The sequence below is a fragment of the Chenopodium album genome, chromosome 1 (assembly GCF_948465745.1).
Source record: "Chenopodium album chromosome 1, dcCheAlbu1.1, whole genome shotgun sequence".
Taxonomy (NCBI): Eukaryota; Viridiplantae; Streptophyta; class Magnoliopsida; order Caryophyllales; family Amaranthaceae; genus Chenopodium; species Chenopodium album.
Genome location: NC_137834.1, coordinates 89,880,713 through 89,897,096, shown reverse-complemented (window position 1 = coordinate 89,897,096; position 16,384 = coordinate 89,880,713). Strand labels below are relative to the sequence as shown.

The 16,384-nt window shown below is 33.3% G+C and overlaps 1 protein-coding gene across 1 annotated transcript; it reads right to left on the bottom strand.

The window, feature by feature from the left end:
• Positions 1-4,403: 4,403 nt before the first annotated feature.
• On the bottom strand, positions 4,404-11,409 carry LOC145562615 (la-related protein 1C-like). Its single transcript, XM_081622956.1, has 6 exons — positions 10,665-11,409; positions 9,353-9,959; positions 9,147-9,270; positions 8,952-9,042; positions 5,727-5,798; positions 4,404-5,603 (listed from the first exon to the last, which is right to left on the bottom strand). The coding sequence occupies exons 1-6, from the start codon at positions 11,082-11,084 to the stop codon at positions 5,334-5,336; spliced, it is 1,584 nt and encodes a 527-aa protein (XP_081479082.1). The 5' UTR covers positions 11,085-11,409; the 3' UTR covers positions 4,404-5,333.
• Positions 11,410-16,384: the final 4,975 nt, after the last annotated feature.

Below are 16,384 nucleotides of genomic sequence, written 5' to 3'. Positions count from 1 at the left end.
TATCTTCCATGACCACTCAATCATTTACCAAGTTTTTTTTGGTTCCCCATATTCCTATTTATAGTACAAAAATATTTTATTGTTCCATAAAAAAAATTCCAATAAAAAATTAAAATTTATTGTCCCATATTGAATAGTATTCCGTATGTTTTTCCTTCCACAAACTTGTTATTTGTTAATGTCTCCACAAGCAAACCAACACATGGATAATTTTTTGCTTAAGGCTTAATAAAGTAAATGAAAAAATGAACCGAAGGAGTACATATTATACTATGTACCTTACAAATAACAAATTTCTAATTTCTAATTTTTCTATGTACCTTACAAATTTCTAATTACATATTATATTCCATTGTTGGCATTTAAGCATAACCCTTAAAAGATAAATCAAATATAGTAGTATGTTGCCCTATTTGGAGGGTAGTAAAAAAGGCAAAATAGAATTGATGAAGCCCCTAAAGCCATGGGCCATAGCAGCCAAAAGTTTTGGAGGCTTCATTTCTGGCCGTGAACTGGAGTTTAGTTGGTGTATTTTGTTCACGTGTCAAACCAGGATGAGTTTTTCAATATCTCAAATAGGAGTTTTAGATTATCAATTCTTAGAATAGGCAATGTGCTTCATGCATTACCTTTTTTTTTTAAAAAAAAAAAAAAAACTTCAAACAACTTCTTTACATCTCAATTATTTAAGTGTAATTGAAATCAATATGCGTAGTAAGACCTAACTGCTCACGAGTTTCTAGTCAAACTTTAACAAGTCAAGTAGAAGGATAAAGAATTAAGAAGATCCTTACTCATTACTAGTCATTAGTCAACATATCATACACTATAGGTCTATAGTCCTAACCTCCTAAGTGATTATAGCCTATGTGATAGGTATGAGTATTTATTTGTAAGGTCTAACCCCCACCTGAGTTTTGTACTCAAAACTTTAATAAGCTAAGAGTTTGTTTTCTTCAGCTTAATTTTAGTTCGGTTCAGTTTAGTTCGGTTTAATTGCTAATTTCCTTTTCATAAACAATTCATTGCAATTCAGCTCCAATTATTTCAATTCAGTTAGTTCAGCAAATCAAAACAGGCCTAAGTAAAAAAGAAAGAAAGGATAAGGAGATCCCTATGCCTTAGTCACATACCACTATATTGCATCCGTATAGCGACTATAACCTATATACATGATAGATAATTAGATATGTGTTTGTAAGAGCAAACTCACTGTGATTTGAATTTCCTACTCAAACTTCAACAAGCTATAGGAAAAGAGAAAAAGGATACCGCAACTTCTACATGCCTTAATCATATACCGCTATACACTATAAAAAGAGACACTTACGCCTTAGTCACATACCACTAAACCCTAAAGACCAATAGGCAGTGAGATATACAAGTATGTTAGTGAATGAAACTGTATATAGTTGAGGTTGTAGTAGAGTAGTGGCACAGTTAAGTAGGGAGTACAGCATGTACAGTTGAGAAACATTACAGCACAGCGCAAAAGACGAAGAATAGGTGCGAGTATCATATTTGCTGTTCCCAAAGAAGGAGGACTCAGGAAAAACAAAGAAAAAAAAAGGAGTGTATGTCAGAATACTGATTCTTCTTATTCAAGTGGGACAGCCTTTGAATTCTGATAAATGTAACACCTATCTAGAGCCTATTGGTCACAATTTACAAGTGGTAGGAGTAAAAATTTCACCCTAAGGACAATTTCACCCCACTACAAATGCTTAGGTCTCTTTCACATTTTTTATCACCATTCTTTCTTAACATTTACAGGACTATATTCCAAACTTCAAACATTTCGAATATGACCCAAATTTAATTATTCCAATGTCTCAATTTCAACTTATTGTTTGTATTCCATACCCAAAAAAAATCATTATTAGATACCTATCATAATATGTCAAGGTTTGGGAAAAAAAAACAAACAAACAAATGTGTTTGTGCATAGTTTTAGAGAAATTGGTCTTAGCTTGTAAGTATTACGGAGTAGTGTATTACGTAAATTTGAATAGATTATTGTTCATGTGAAACTGAATAAAATAATGTGCAAATTAAGTTACCGCGGGTTATTTAATTAAATATGTGAAAAATAAAAATTCTACAATATAATTAGATACATTGACAGAAAATATTAATAAAATGATACTTGTAGTGATTAAATGTCAAAATAGCAAATATGTAAAGATAAGTACGAAAGACAAAGTACAACATTAACAAAAAATATCTATAGCGACTTATAATATGAAGTTTGTGTGGGTCGTGCGAGTTGGGTGGGTCATGCGGGTTGCATGGGTCGTGGGCCATGCAAGCTGGATCGGGTTGGGTGGGTTCATGGGTTTGGGTGACTCGAATTAAATGGGTCAAAAGTCTCAAAACGGGTCGTGCGAGTTAGGACGAATCAAACGGGTCAAAACGAGCTGGGTCAAAATGGTTGTCGGAAATCATAGACCCACGACACAACCCGAGCTAAACCTTGTTGTGCCGGGTCAAAATCGGGTCGGACCCACGTGACCCACCAACCGTGCGGGTCAGGGTGGGCTGGGTCCAACCCGGTCCACTGGCCAACTCTAAATAGCGTGTACATTGATGCTTTTAGAATAGCTCTTCAAATAATTCCTTCGTTTTCTCTAATTAACGCTTTTTGACTATTACACTGTTCATGCACTTCCTTTTGACGGTGTTTTCTGGTTTTACAACAATGAAAAAATAATCATGTCAAATTTTATTAGATTCGTCACGGTATATATTTTCAAAATATCAACTTTTTCCGGAGTAATTTTTGCTTGTTGATAACTTAGATATCAATCATTAAATTTGTGCATTGACAAACTTAACTTAAAAAATCTATAAAGTAAAATAAAAAGTATGAATGATTTTTAAAAAGAGAAAAGACAGCTTTATCACAACAAATGATGTTCTTAATAGTTTAAGTGAAACTCTCTAATTATAAAGAATAGAAGGAGTACTTTTTTATACAGTATTAATTAACAAAAAAAAAAAAAAAAAAAAAACCGAAAGCATTTGTTAGAGCATGTATTATACTCCAAAAACTTTTGGAGGAGAGGGAAACATGAGAGCAAATTATACACCAACGTTAGAGGCTTGGAGCTTTAAATTTGCTACTTTCTCGTTTTAGCTAAATCACATCGGAGAATTAGCTTTATCTATAATCGCATGACGTGTGACGTGTGCATAAGATACCATAACTCTTCAGTTTTCCCTAGTTGTAATAAGCCTCGAGAAGAAAAGTTAAAATGAATTACATGAAACTTTTTAAACGACATACAATGAGCTGATTAGCATTACTTTGTCATCATCAACCTTTACTTAAAAAAAGGACGATATCAAGTGGTAGGGTTGCCGTAAACAATTCGTGGTACAACCCCATGAATCAGATTGTAACACAGCTCAACTTTAACTGATCAGAAACAGCTTAGTACAAAAATAACCCATGTTAATAAATAAAAGTTTGCAACACTTTCCATGTGCTTCATTGGGTCCTTTACTGCCCTTGGCGCTATAACTTAAAAGAGAAATTTGGCAAATCACTTCGCGTTGAAGACTTTAAAAAAGAGCAACCGCTCTCAGATTCAAGGAATATAACATTAATCAACTCAAAAATCTTTACTAGTCCCTATTTCCTCGGGTGTTAACCTACTTGGCTACTTACTGAAAGGTGCAACCACGACTAGTTTTCCCTATTTCCTCGGGTACATGTACATACAAAGGGAGCAGGTAAATAAAATACGAAGTATAACCTTCACACGAGAATTTATTGTGAAGAGCATAGACTTTAGGTCATCATTTGCAATCGGCAATTTGATCAAAACCCACTGATTTTTTTCATTCTAGGATAAACTAATATACTATGAAAATATTCTAAGTGTGATTTCAATGTATTAGGTGATTTAGGTCTAATGTGGACGTGTGCTCTAAGAATTACTCCGTAACAATTGTAAAACTTCAGTTTATATGCATTTAAGGTAATTGAGCAAGTAATTTGGAACAAAGGTTGCTATATATCAAGTGACTAGCTCCAAACAAAGTGGTCTCCAAAATCTCCTATGGCAAGAGACAGTGAGAAAACACTAAACTGGCCAAAACAAATACGAAGTACTTCGTAAAGTTGTTTAGAATGGAAATGGATAAATTTGGCAGTGTAGACCAAAAAAAACACACAATTAGGAAAGGCTAAAGAGGCAGTAGATGTCTGACTAGTGACTACACATAAAGCATACGATAGTTTTGATCAATATCATCCCCAAATTCAATTGTAACCCAAGATCGATTAAGCCAGCCATATGGTTCATAAGCACGCAGCTCCAAATAACTACAGGGTCTCATCCCTGTCAATAATCTTAGATGCCACAATAGATCCTATATGGTCTCAACCAAGGCAGGTGTCACAAAATTTACGACTAATCTAACAATAATAGATAAAAATTCAAGTCAATACCAACATCAAATCCATACGTTTGCTAACATCTAGTTTCAAATGAAGTTCTGAACATACCAAACTCTAACCTAGAACACTTCTCTCACCAAGAGAGTGCAAGTCTTTGCAGTGTTAGAACTGCACAGTATAAACTAAATACGACACAGTATATATAAGAGACAAGAGACTTTCAAACACCAGAGTAAAGTTAAATGGCAGGAGCGATGCACGATCAGCAGCTTCAGATAAACTCACCACCTTTGTCATCCTCAACAATGTACAAGACTCATCCATCGATGACATTTCAGTAGTTAACTTCTCAATAGCCCCAAAGATTATGATAAAAACAGGCTGAGGGGCAGAGGGACATGAAATCAAAATTCCCCAAACAAATTACTGAGGCACCAGAATCAACACAGATGAAGAAGGCAAAACTGATTTTACCATAATCACATCCCAAAAAAAAAAAAAAACAAAAAAAAAAAAACAAAAAGACCCATAAACTCCTGCCACAAGGTCAAGATATTACATACACACAAAAGGGGGGGAAACAAAGAGAAGGAAAAAAAAAACAAAATTTTTTAGGATTCTTCTTCCGCAGTCTATCTTGTTGGTTGTATCTCTCAATCTTTTTGTTTTTCTATTTTTTCTATTTTTTTTTTTTTTTTTTTGGTTTTTTTTTTTTTTTTTTTTTGGTTTTTTTTTTTTTTTTTTTTTGAGTTTTATAGTTTAATATATCTGCTTTGCAAAACATGGTGTAATTGCAAGTCATGATCCAGAATAAATGGATTATACTCACCAAGGTCATTCATCCCCTGTTCCTACATTCCACATGGTGTTTCCGGATCAAATATAATCAGCATGATCCTCGCCTGAAATAAAGGCTGGATCCAGTTGATCAACATCCACTTGAGCTTGCTCCAGACTTTGACGGGCTATGCAAATCCCCAGAGGATGATCTAAAGATTGTAGCAGCGTTAACATCTAGCTGAGCCTTAGAATGATTCTGATCAATGGTCTTCTCATCTACTTTAAGATTTTGAAACTGAGCTGGCAGTGTAGCAGTAGTTGGAGAATTAGGAGATTGCGATCCAGATGCAGTTGAATCCTGCAAAGTTGTTGGAATAATCCATCTTACCCAATCATCACGTTTTCTGATTTTTTCACCCTGCAATCGTAATTTACCAAAAAATAAAAAACAACTTTACACTCAAGACAATTTCAAAAACCCTGCTCTTAAAAAGGATGGGGTGGTAAATAATTAAATCAATTGAGCAGGCATGAATATTACCTGCACTTCAATAACAGTCGAAGACCTCACAGCATCCAATATGTGCTGAACATTTTCTGTCAACTCCTTGACCTGAAATCAAGTTCCAACATAACATTGACAAAGAGATACTGCATAATATATAGTTTGAAGAGTTGAGACATTCCAATAACCAAAGTAAAATGAAAAGGGAATCAATGGTCATTTCACAAGAAAAATAGACAATAACTGCATAATTTATTTGCACGACTTCCATTTTTCTATACCAACAGATCAAAGAGCATATACATTTCAGAATAACAAAATCAATGAACAGAATTCTGTGCCTAAATGATTGTGACTTGTGTAAAGATACTCTCTTGGTCAGTAAGTATATGTAAAGTGAGATAAAAATTTAAAAGGGAGTTAAGTAAAATTGAAAGAGCTACGATTAGATTCAAGAAAAAAAATAGGTTGATGAGAAAAAGAAACCTCAACTGGAAATGGGAAAATAAATTTGGGGACATTTAAAACAGTGGAAGATGAATTAAAGACATTACGTTATGGAAAATGAGAATAGGGAGTAAATATAGACTTACAGGCAGATACAAAAAAATAAATAAATACTAATTCCCTAGGTCTGAATTTTCTGCTATAGACTTGCAAAGGATATTGAAAAAAATGCAAAATTATCAATACTCATAACTATATGCGTAAAGAAAGTGCAGAATTAGGAAAATTAAGCTGAAACGTATGAAAATGGAGGAGAGGGCAATAGCTTTGACATGGTAATATAAAAACAGCAACGACATCCTACTTTGGAGCGTAAAAACAAGGAATCCTACTTCCCTATTACTCAAAACTCACAAGGAACTTCATCTCTTGACGATACTCACTTCCATACTCTCTTATGGCCAACATAACAATATATTAAAAGAGTTCTAAAGAGAATAGAAGAAATAATGAAGAAAAGAGGAAACAAATAAATCGAACTCCACAACTGATCAAAATGAAATTGGAAGAACAAAAGCCCCGACATGGGGGAGGGTGCCAGATAAATGGGGCATCAGCAATATAAAACAAGAATGATGATCTCTTTTCACTGATAGCAGATGATTTCATATTCCGCCAAGAGAGGGATTCTTGTTAGTTATATCCTGCTTCAACCATGAAAGTTGTCCCACAATGCTATGAACAAGTGAACAAGATGATTTTACTGCCCTTTAGAATACAACATAAATCAGACCAACTTTCTTTCACCTTCTGAAAGAAAGTACTACATACGCATATTTCATAAACAAACAATTGCAAGCAAGAAAAGGGAAATAGTAACAAAAACGGTCTGAAATTAATTAGAAACATGGAAACCTACAAAACTTCTCGCAGGCAAATCGAGTACAGCTAGAAGATCAATCAGCTTAATCAATCAATATCAATGCGATGTCAAAAGAAAGAAAATCAAATTCATTGAAGTGAGTTCTTACATATACAAACCAATCAGTGAGATACGTGATCCAACAATATTGTCAAACATACTATCTCAAACATGATGATACACAAATAACTAAATAAGTGGCCTTACGCAAAGGAAAACAGTGCAGGAAATATTTATTTATTATAAAAAAAATTAAAAAAAAAAAAAAAAAAGATCATCCCCAGAAGAATCAATGACAAATCATATGCAGAAAGCCTGTAGATTTATAGCAATCTCTAGATGTCACAGCAGCCTATAACTCAGATAACCATCAACTTAAATAGTCAAATTCCCTCTCGAGCTATTCTTTACAATCAATGCTTCGGACTTCACATTTACTATCCTCTACAATGAAATCATTAAGCAAAACTTTCGCTTTAACCAGCCTAGAAACTTAATTTAGTCAGTATACCTACTCTCACATCTTCATACCCATCTTACATTCCTCCCACCTCATTCCCACAATCCAACCCCAAATCTATCCTCAAATGCAGTGGTGATAATGATAGTGTGATACCCTCCAACCACTTGTCATCCCAAACAAAATCAGTAGACTTAAATGAGTAAATTCCATTTACTGCAAGGCCATAAATGACAAAACAAATGGGAGTGAATTGAGTGGTTATAGTTTACATGGTGACAAAGTAAGGTTCTTTGGGAAAGAAAAGAACAAAGCCATCCTCTAATTCAAACATAATCTACCAAAATAATGTATATTCAACACTGTCATCTTGTTACAAATCAGCCACAAGACTCTAAAATTGATCGTTATTTTTCATTACACTCCCATTTTTCATTACATCCATGCGTTATTCTTTATTTCATTACACTTCATTTTACTTTTTCTCACCATTTGCTTCACATTATTTCAATAATATTCAGCTATTTTTTGAAATCATGCATATTCAACCGAAAAGTTAACTTTAAGACAGAAATCACACATATATTATGAGATATTTTATGCTGCATCATTCTTGAATCAAAACTAGGAGTGTTGGTACTACAACATGGATAAACATGGGAAAATTAACAAGCCACTTGTAAACATTCCCAGATTCAAAATACAGGTGAGCCAGATCCACATAATAGAAGAGCAACTTGAAAGCAATGTTATAAGATACATTGTTTAGGTAGCAAAACAGAGCGCTCTAGATTGCAATAAAAATAAAAACAGCTACATATGTTACGGAGATGTAATATTTCAAGCAGAAAAGCTCAGTAAGGTCAAGAAACTCAGAGCCATCATGGAGGACCTTACAAAAGACTCAGAGCCATCGACTTTACTGGTTAGATAATATAACACATTCAATACTCCCACTATTTACATAAAACAAACCACCCCAAAAATTTAATTCTGAGCGAAGTCATTAAATTAAACATTCAAGGTACTGTAAGAACCACTTAAAAAACCTGCAAAGAGCAAGGTACAGGAAAATACAGACGAAAGAAGCCGCCCATAGATTGACCCAAGTACACAAAGCATGGAATATAGCTAATTAATCATTGAGAAATTAAGATGAGCGTAGAAAGAATTCATGGTAAAGAAAGAATGCCAGGACTAAAGTTACTGCCAGAGTATACTTACAAAGTAAGATCATATAAGATCATTTTATTTTAAAAGGAAAGGGCACTAGATGACAATTGAACAGTGGGCACTGGGCATTAAGAAGAACCAAATAAAGATAGGAGCAAAACTGAGTCATGAAATTTCAATTACAATCAGCAGGCAAATAGATCAAATTAGACGGCAAGAAGAAAATCTAAATAAAACTTGCATCAGAACAAAAACTCACTTTTTTAAAACCAGCAATCAATCCAACATTAACCCAACCCTGTGAATCCATTTGTTTCCGCAGAAATGTGTCTTTGATTAAATTCTCATTGCTGTCAAAACACAATAAATAACTCAAAATGATTAGATAAATGATCACATCATCAATTAGTTCAGAAATACCCTGTACAGAAAAGAGGAAGTCCAGAATAAGTACCTGAAATAGTAATCTATCTGATTCACTATCTTAGTATGCAACTGAGGATCTGGAGCAGCATGAATATACACAGGTGCAGGTGCAACAAAAGGCACACTGCCAGGGAGATAATACAAAGGGAGCTCTGAAACATTCAAATAAATTAGATATGTACCCATAGTCCCATACAACAGCACTCTAGCCAGCAAGGAACTATGAAAACTTACCAACCCCCATAGGGTTCATATAAGGTCGCATAGGTGGAGTGTGAACAAAAGGAGGAGGAACAGGCTGGGTTCTCACAAATCCTCTAGGAGAGACTCTTGGTTGCATGGTAGAATCCCTCCCATTAAAACTCCTCTGATGGTTCCAATCATGATTCCCACGATCCTGATCGCCGCGTCTCCCCCCATAATTCTGATGTGAACCATCTCCTCGTGAATGGGACCCACCACCCCCCCTCCTGTATGAGTTGCGCGGCTGAGGATGATCCCCACTAGCATTCCGTGATCCCGGATCTCGGTGACCATGGTTTTGAATGTTGTCTCTGCCAGAACTGTCAGAAGCACCACCAGAAGTAGGTTTTGAGGAGTTATGATTATGATTGTGTGAACCTTCCACAGCAGATGAAGGTTGATGAGAAAAACCGCCATTAGCTTGTGAGTTTCCCCCACCATCCCGCTTCATTGATTTTTGGCGCGCTGGACGTCCATGGTTTGGCATAGAGTTATGGCTCAAACTACTAGTTGTAGGCTTTGGAGAAGCTGATGAAGATTGTGGCAACGACTGTACTGGTGGAGCTATTGACAACGATGATGATTCGGATGCAATTACCTAGAGCAAACCAAACCATCACAACCAAAATATAGACATATATAACAAAAATAAGACGATGATGATTGATGACAAATCAAACTATTATCTTTAAGGAAAACATGTACTCCGTACACTTTATCCGGAGGAAACTTGATCAATATAATCACAGAAGACGGGAATGTAACAACCCCAAACGTTTCATTCTCACATCAGTCACCTTCCAACCAATTACCAATTACCAATAATTACTCGATATATAAACCGATAGCATAACATCACCATAAAATCCAATGCTCTAAAATCTCAATAAACACCATCGCTTCAAAAACCCAAATACATCCTCCACAGTCCACACCATAACATGAAACAACAATTCCGTCAATAAACCCAAATTATAATAATAAAATACAGGATAATTATACAAATATATAAAATTATCAAACAACATGTTCCCTCGGATCCTTTTAGCCAATAAAACTAATTAATTTAACAAAACCAATGCAGCATCAAACATCACTTATAATATCAATAATTTATTTTATCAAAACACTACTAAGCCCTAATTTATACCTAATAAAATCAGCCGAATTTATATATGTAAATAAACTTTGAATCAAAATCATAATTTTCAGGATGACATGATCTAAGAAGCAAACAAATTACCCAAAAATAAATAAAAATCCCAAAAATAAATAAAAATCAAACAAATTAGAGTACGCAAACCTGAGGAGAAGAAACCGATCCAGAATCAGGAAGACTTTTGGAGGAATCAGAAGAAGAAAGCTTAGGAGGAGCTTTGTTTTTGGTCTCAGAGAGAGTGGGCCAAGCGGCAGAAGAGCCCATCACAACTGGGCCAGGCCCACCATTCTCAACGGGTCCATTAGACGGTTTCTTATTCCAAGCGGGCTTTTTACCACCCGCATTGCCCCCATTCTCGGAGTTCTCCGCCGGAATCTCCGGCGCCGATGAAAAACTCCTCTCACCTGTTTCCGCCGGCGACTTTGGAGCTCCGGTTGACTCAGATTCCGGGCGTCGAACGCCACCGGACCACGGAGGTAACACGGCCCGAGTCGAACTCGGCGATATGGCGGCGGAGGAAGAGGAGAGAGAAGGAGAAGGATTGCTGTTAGCTGTCGCTGCCATCAAAACCAAGAAAATTCCAAATTAGGGTTTTTTTTTTTTTTTTTTTGGTTTTTCTGGGTATTGGGTATCACTCGGTTTATGCCAACGAGTTAACTTAAACGATCAAAAAATAAAAATAAAAATCTGGTATGAAATTGGGGGAAGATTAAAATTAGGGTTTAAAAATTAAAGGGGAAAGATGAACAGATTGAATGAGGATCGAATCGAATCGAAGGTAGAAGAAGGAAGAAAAGTAAATTCCTTTTCTTCTTCTCGCCGGTTTCTCTCTAAGGGTTTTTTTCTCTCTCTAAACACGAAGAAGAACAAGAGGGAGGGATCTTCTTCTCTTCTCACTCTCTCTCCTCTTTTTTAGGTTGGGGTATTTGTGCTCTGTTTTTTTTTTAATTTTTTTTTTATAGTTTCATTTTACGAAATTACCCTGCTTTTTCTCTTTGTATTTGTAGCTTAGGAATTTCAAAGAGTTAGGAATTCCTTTTTTAATTCGGGTTTTTCAAGCAAATATGAGATATAATTTAATTATTTTGAAATAAGATTCTCCATATATATTATACTACCAATTATATAAGCAAACTTACTATAAGAATTGCACCCTTAAATTACTTACAATTTTTTTTTTGTTTTTTAAGTAAAAAAAGATAGGTTTTGTTTCTACTACGTATAAACAATTAACTTATGCTATTAATTTATAATTTATTTCCTTTTTCATGAATATTTTGCTTCTATATTATTAAATATTTCTATATCATATTAAAGCTCATACAATGTATGATTAGCTTGCAGCAAAAAAACAATGTATGATTAGCTAAAATATTGTATATATATTACTCTGTACAATCTCTTGATTCATTTTTTATTTTATTTTGCATAAATCTCTGGAAAAAAAAATCTGTAAATCTATTTATTTTATTATTATTCGTTAGTTTTAAATAATAAAAAAAATCCTAGGATATGTTGATTAAAACATTAAATTACCAGAGGGATAATATTTTTTTTACTTTGTACGTAAATTCAATAAATATTGTAAAAAAATCTCATTTGTCAAATATCCCTAAAAGTTTACGCAAATTCTGGAACTTTGTATGTGATTAGTCACACGGTAAACTTGCTCTAATAAACAAAAGTTACAACATAACGGTGGCAACGGTTCCATACACCGTTAGCGGTTCTAATAAACAAAAGGAAATGGAAAAAAAAAAAAAAAAAGTGTGATGTTATTAAATTATTAGAACCGGTTTTACGTGGACAACATTGTGGGAATAAGTTTTTAAACCGATGCATATAGGGAATAAATTTATGTTTAAGCAATTTTTAGGGAAATCGTTCCAAACTCATGTGCTATGTATTGTGTTTTAAAAAAGAAAAGAGAGAAAGTGTGGCTTTGTATTGGCCTTGTCCCGATCTTATGGTGTGGTGTATATGTTGTGTAATGTCATGCTAATAGACACGAGTAACTCTTTATTATTTTATACTTTTCTCATAAATTTGTCAAATAAGCAGGCCAACATGAGGTCATGTTGTACGGGTCATACCAAAATTTAAAAAGATGTTCATGCATAGTCCATGGTCCACCAACATGCCTCACGCGCCGATATGTTGTGTCGTATCATAAATTTATATCAAGTTAAAAAATTTTATATTTTACATTATATGTAGTTCCTTTATGTCAACTCAACCCATACCCAACTCATATTAAAGCCTTAATTTAAGCGATTAATTTAGCATCCATATCGAGAGATTTTGGTTATTGACTTATTGTGACCCTCTAAGCCTAAGTATTCCCCCGACAACTTGTATTAACTTCCTAACTCCATTAATCAATTATTGGAAGCAAAAAATGTGTGCACACTTTTATAACAATATGTCAACATATAAGATGGAAAAGTGTAATATTGGGTGCATTGACTAAGCTAATGTATGTATTTGATAAAAAAAATTATATGAGAGTGATGGATAGCTCAAGTGGTTAGAGCTTCCCTCCCGATTCCAGGAGATTCTGGGATCAATTCTCACCCCCGCCCTTGTGGCTCTCTAAACACCCAAAAAAAAAAAAAAAAAAAATTATATCATGGGTCAATTTTATTTTTTTTCTTCTTCTTATGAGGCAACTTGAAACAACCTATATGGTCTCTATAACAACATAGTTGTATAGTTTTATATATATACAACCAATTATCAATGATAAATAAATAAAAATTTAATCAATTCACATTGTTATATCTTTCTCAGCCTCTTTTTTGATAAGAAGGTTACTAATATTAATGTATCATCAATAAAGTTAAATTGTAAGCATATAATGTGTGATGAATCTAATGATGTAATATAAACATAATAAGAGTAAGAAATATTTGAATGATTGATAGGAGTTATATTTGATGGTCTTTTTCAATTTCATGGTGCCCTTAAATTCCCTCCCACTTGTGAAGCGATAAAATCAATTGAGATTCTTCTTTTTCGTGTAATAAAATGGGTTCTTTGTCCCCTTAATCTCAATTGGTCTTGGCTACACTCTAGTGCAGCTAAGATAGCTACAACAAGTGAAGTCCAAAACGCGCGGTCCAAATAAAAAATGAACATTTAGTTGAAAAATATGAACATGAAAAAAATGAACATATAAAAACAAAAAATGAACACGTAAAACAAATGAACATTTAATACTAAAAAGTGAACATGTTACAAGGAAATGATAATTTATTAAAAATGAATCTAATCATCATATAATCATAAATTTGCTAGACCACGACCTTAAAAATGAACATTTAGTTAGAAAAATGAACACATAAAAAAAAAAAAAATATTCAGTAATAAAAATGAACATTCAGTAATAAAAAGTGAACATGTCAAAAAAAAGAAATAAACATTTAGTATATTAGAAATGAACCTTTATCATACAACCATAAAATTGGGATCATATACATTGGAAATTCTCCAACTTAAAGGCAAATTCATTGTACATATCATATACTTCTTCATCACTTCTTAGTTGTTTCTTCCCTAATTCAGAGTCTTTGTCTTCTACAAATACAATTAATCCGTACTCACTAAAATATAACAAATAATCAGAATTTTCATAATCATCACAAAATATCTTCATAATAATTATTTAGAATGTTTATAATATATAATCATCAATACAATACTTAAAAATATAAATAATATTCACTCTATATGTCATATGTGTTCATAATCAATAACAGATATGTTCGTAAAGAATAACGAAAATATATATTCATAATAAATTGTTCAGATTTTCAACATAAATGTTCAAATAGTTTAACTTTCAACGTATTATATTTTATTTTCAACCTAATAAAAATGAACATTTAGTATTAAAAAATGAACACTTATAAAATGAATATGTAACAAAAAGTTATGAACATTTAAGATATTAAAATGAACATGATTTTCATAAAGGTTCAAATTCATTGTACATAATTATTAATGAAAAATAAAGATAAAATAAATTGTCGAAATATGTTCATTTTTTATGTATTTAATATTCATTTTCGGTGTACTAAATGCTCATTTTGTAAAAGATGTTCATTTTAAATTCCTACGTATTCAGCTTTTTTTTACAGAAATTATATTCAAGATCGATTGTAATTATTAAAACTCTAAAAAATTGATTATAAACCTTAAATCTAATCTTGATTCATCATAGAGAAAATAATTATTGATTTGTAACATGATTAGAAATCAAAAGAAAAAAAATCAAAAGAGAGAGAGAAAGATAGGGGAGAGAGAAAATAACTACAAATTAAGTAATACAATTGATATTCATTAACAATTAAGCAATTTAATTGATATTCATCACAAACTCATAATAATTTCAAATAATCAAACAATAAATCATCATGCATGATCAACGAAATCATACAAAATACAATTACAAATTGATAAAATCTAACCTCCATTGTTTTCTTTGATCTCAACTTTCTCTCTCCTCTATTTTTTTCTTTCCTCTTTGATAAAGCCAAATGATTGAATCTGAAACTCATAGATTTAGAAAGAAAGGAGTATACCCATCAAAACACGAATTACTAACTCAAAATTTTATATAAAGAAGAAGAAAACTTTAAAGATTGAAGGGAAGTGAGGTAAAGAGGAAAGAGAAAATTTTAAATTGAGAAGAAAACTGAAGAGAGAGAAAAATAATAGAGCTTAGGAAGAAGAAGAAAGAAAATTAAGATATAGGGAAGAAAAAAAAAACGTATGTTCATTTTAACGTACTATATGTTCATATTTATTGCTGTTGCAGCTAGCTTGGCTGCATTAGAATGCAGCCAAGAATTTGTACCTTAATCTATTCTATGTTTGGTATGGAGATGGATCCAATAAACCTTTCTTTTATCATTTATTTATGTGGATGCTTTACACAAGAAGCTAAATTATTCTTTTCAATGAGGAATAAAGATGAAATTCTCTCCCTTTTTGAGAAGGCGAGGAAGGACCCCTGTGTGGCTTAGGCACAAAATTAAAGCCAACAACAAATGAGGGTATCAAAATCTAGGAAGTATACATTTCTATGTGGCAGAATTTCACACTTTTTTCCCCGAATGATACCTTATGTGGGGGGTGGCAATTCGGTCAATGGTTTAATGTTCGTTTTTGAGGTTGATTTTAAATTGTGTTACAGAGTAAAAATAATCAAAATTACCGATCAATACTAGTAGAAAGTACTACAAAGTAAAAAAAAATATGGGTCGATTTCTTGTAAATTATCGAGCTTTGGCCTGGTTAGTTTCTTCCAACCAAAACTCACACTTTGACAGCTTTGTATACAACCGGTGCTCCTTCAAACATGACAACACTTGTCTCAAATGCTCCTCTAACCATGAAAAAAAATTAAGGAATGAAAAATAGTCTATATAGGGATATAATGGGTATTATACCGGAGAAATTAAGGAAGGGAAAAGGGTGTGACTATTTAAGTGCATGGTAAAACCCTTTCACTGAAATTGATGCAACGTTGGAAAGTTTCACCTAATTTAAGAAGCAGCAAATCCATCACCAAATGTGCAGAAAATAAGAGTTTCCACGAGAAAGTCGTGTCATTATTAGCTGTACCCAGTGAATAACTTACCATTAACCTTTTCCTCTCTTTTTCCTTGGGGATTTAATGTACCTAACCTATTAATTAATTAGTGTTACCATCACATTTCATGAAACATGAGCTAATGAGTATTGAGCCTAAATTGTCGTCACTCTAACCACGCAAAATTATCTGATTAACCCGTGTCCCTGGGATAGCGATGTTTCTCCCTACATTATGGGACCGATCTGAGCACATTTTTGTCACAAAC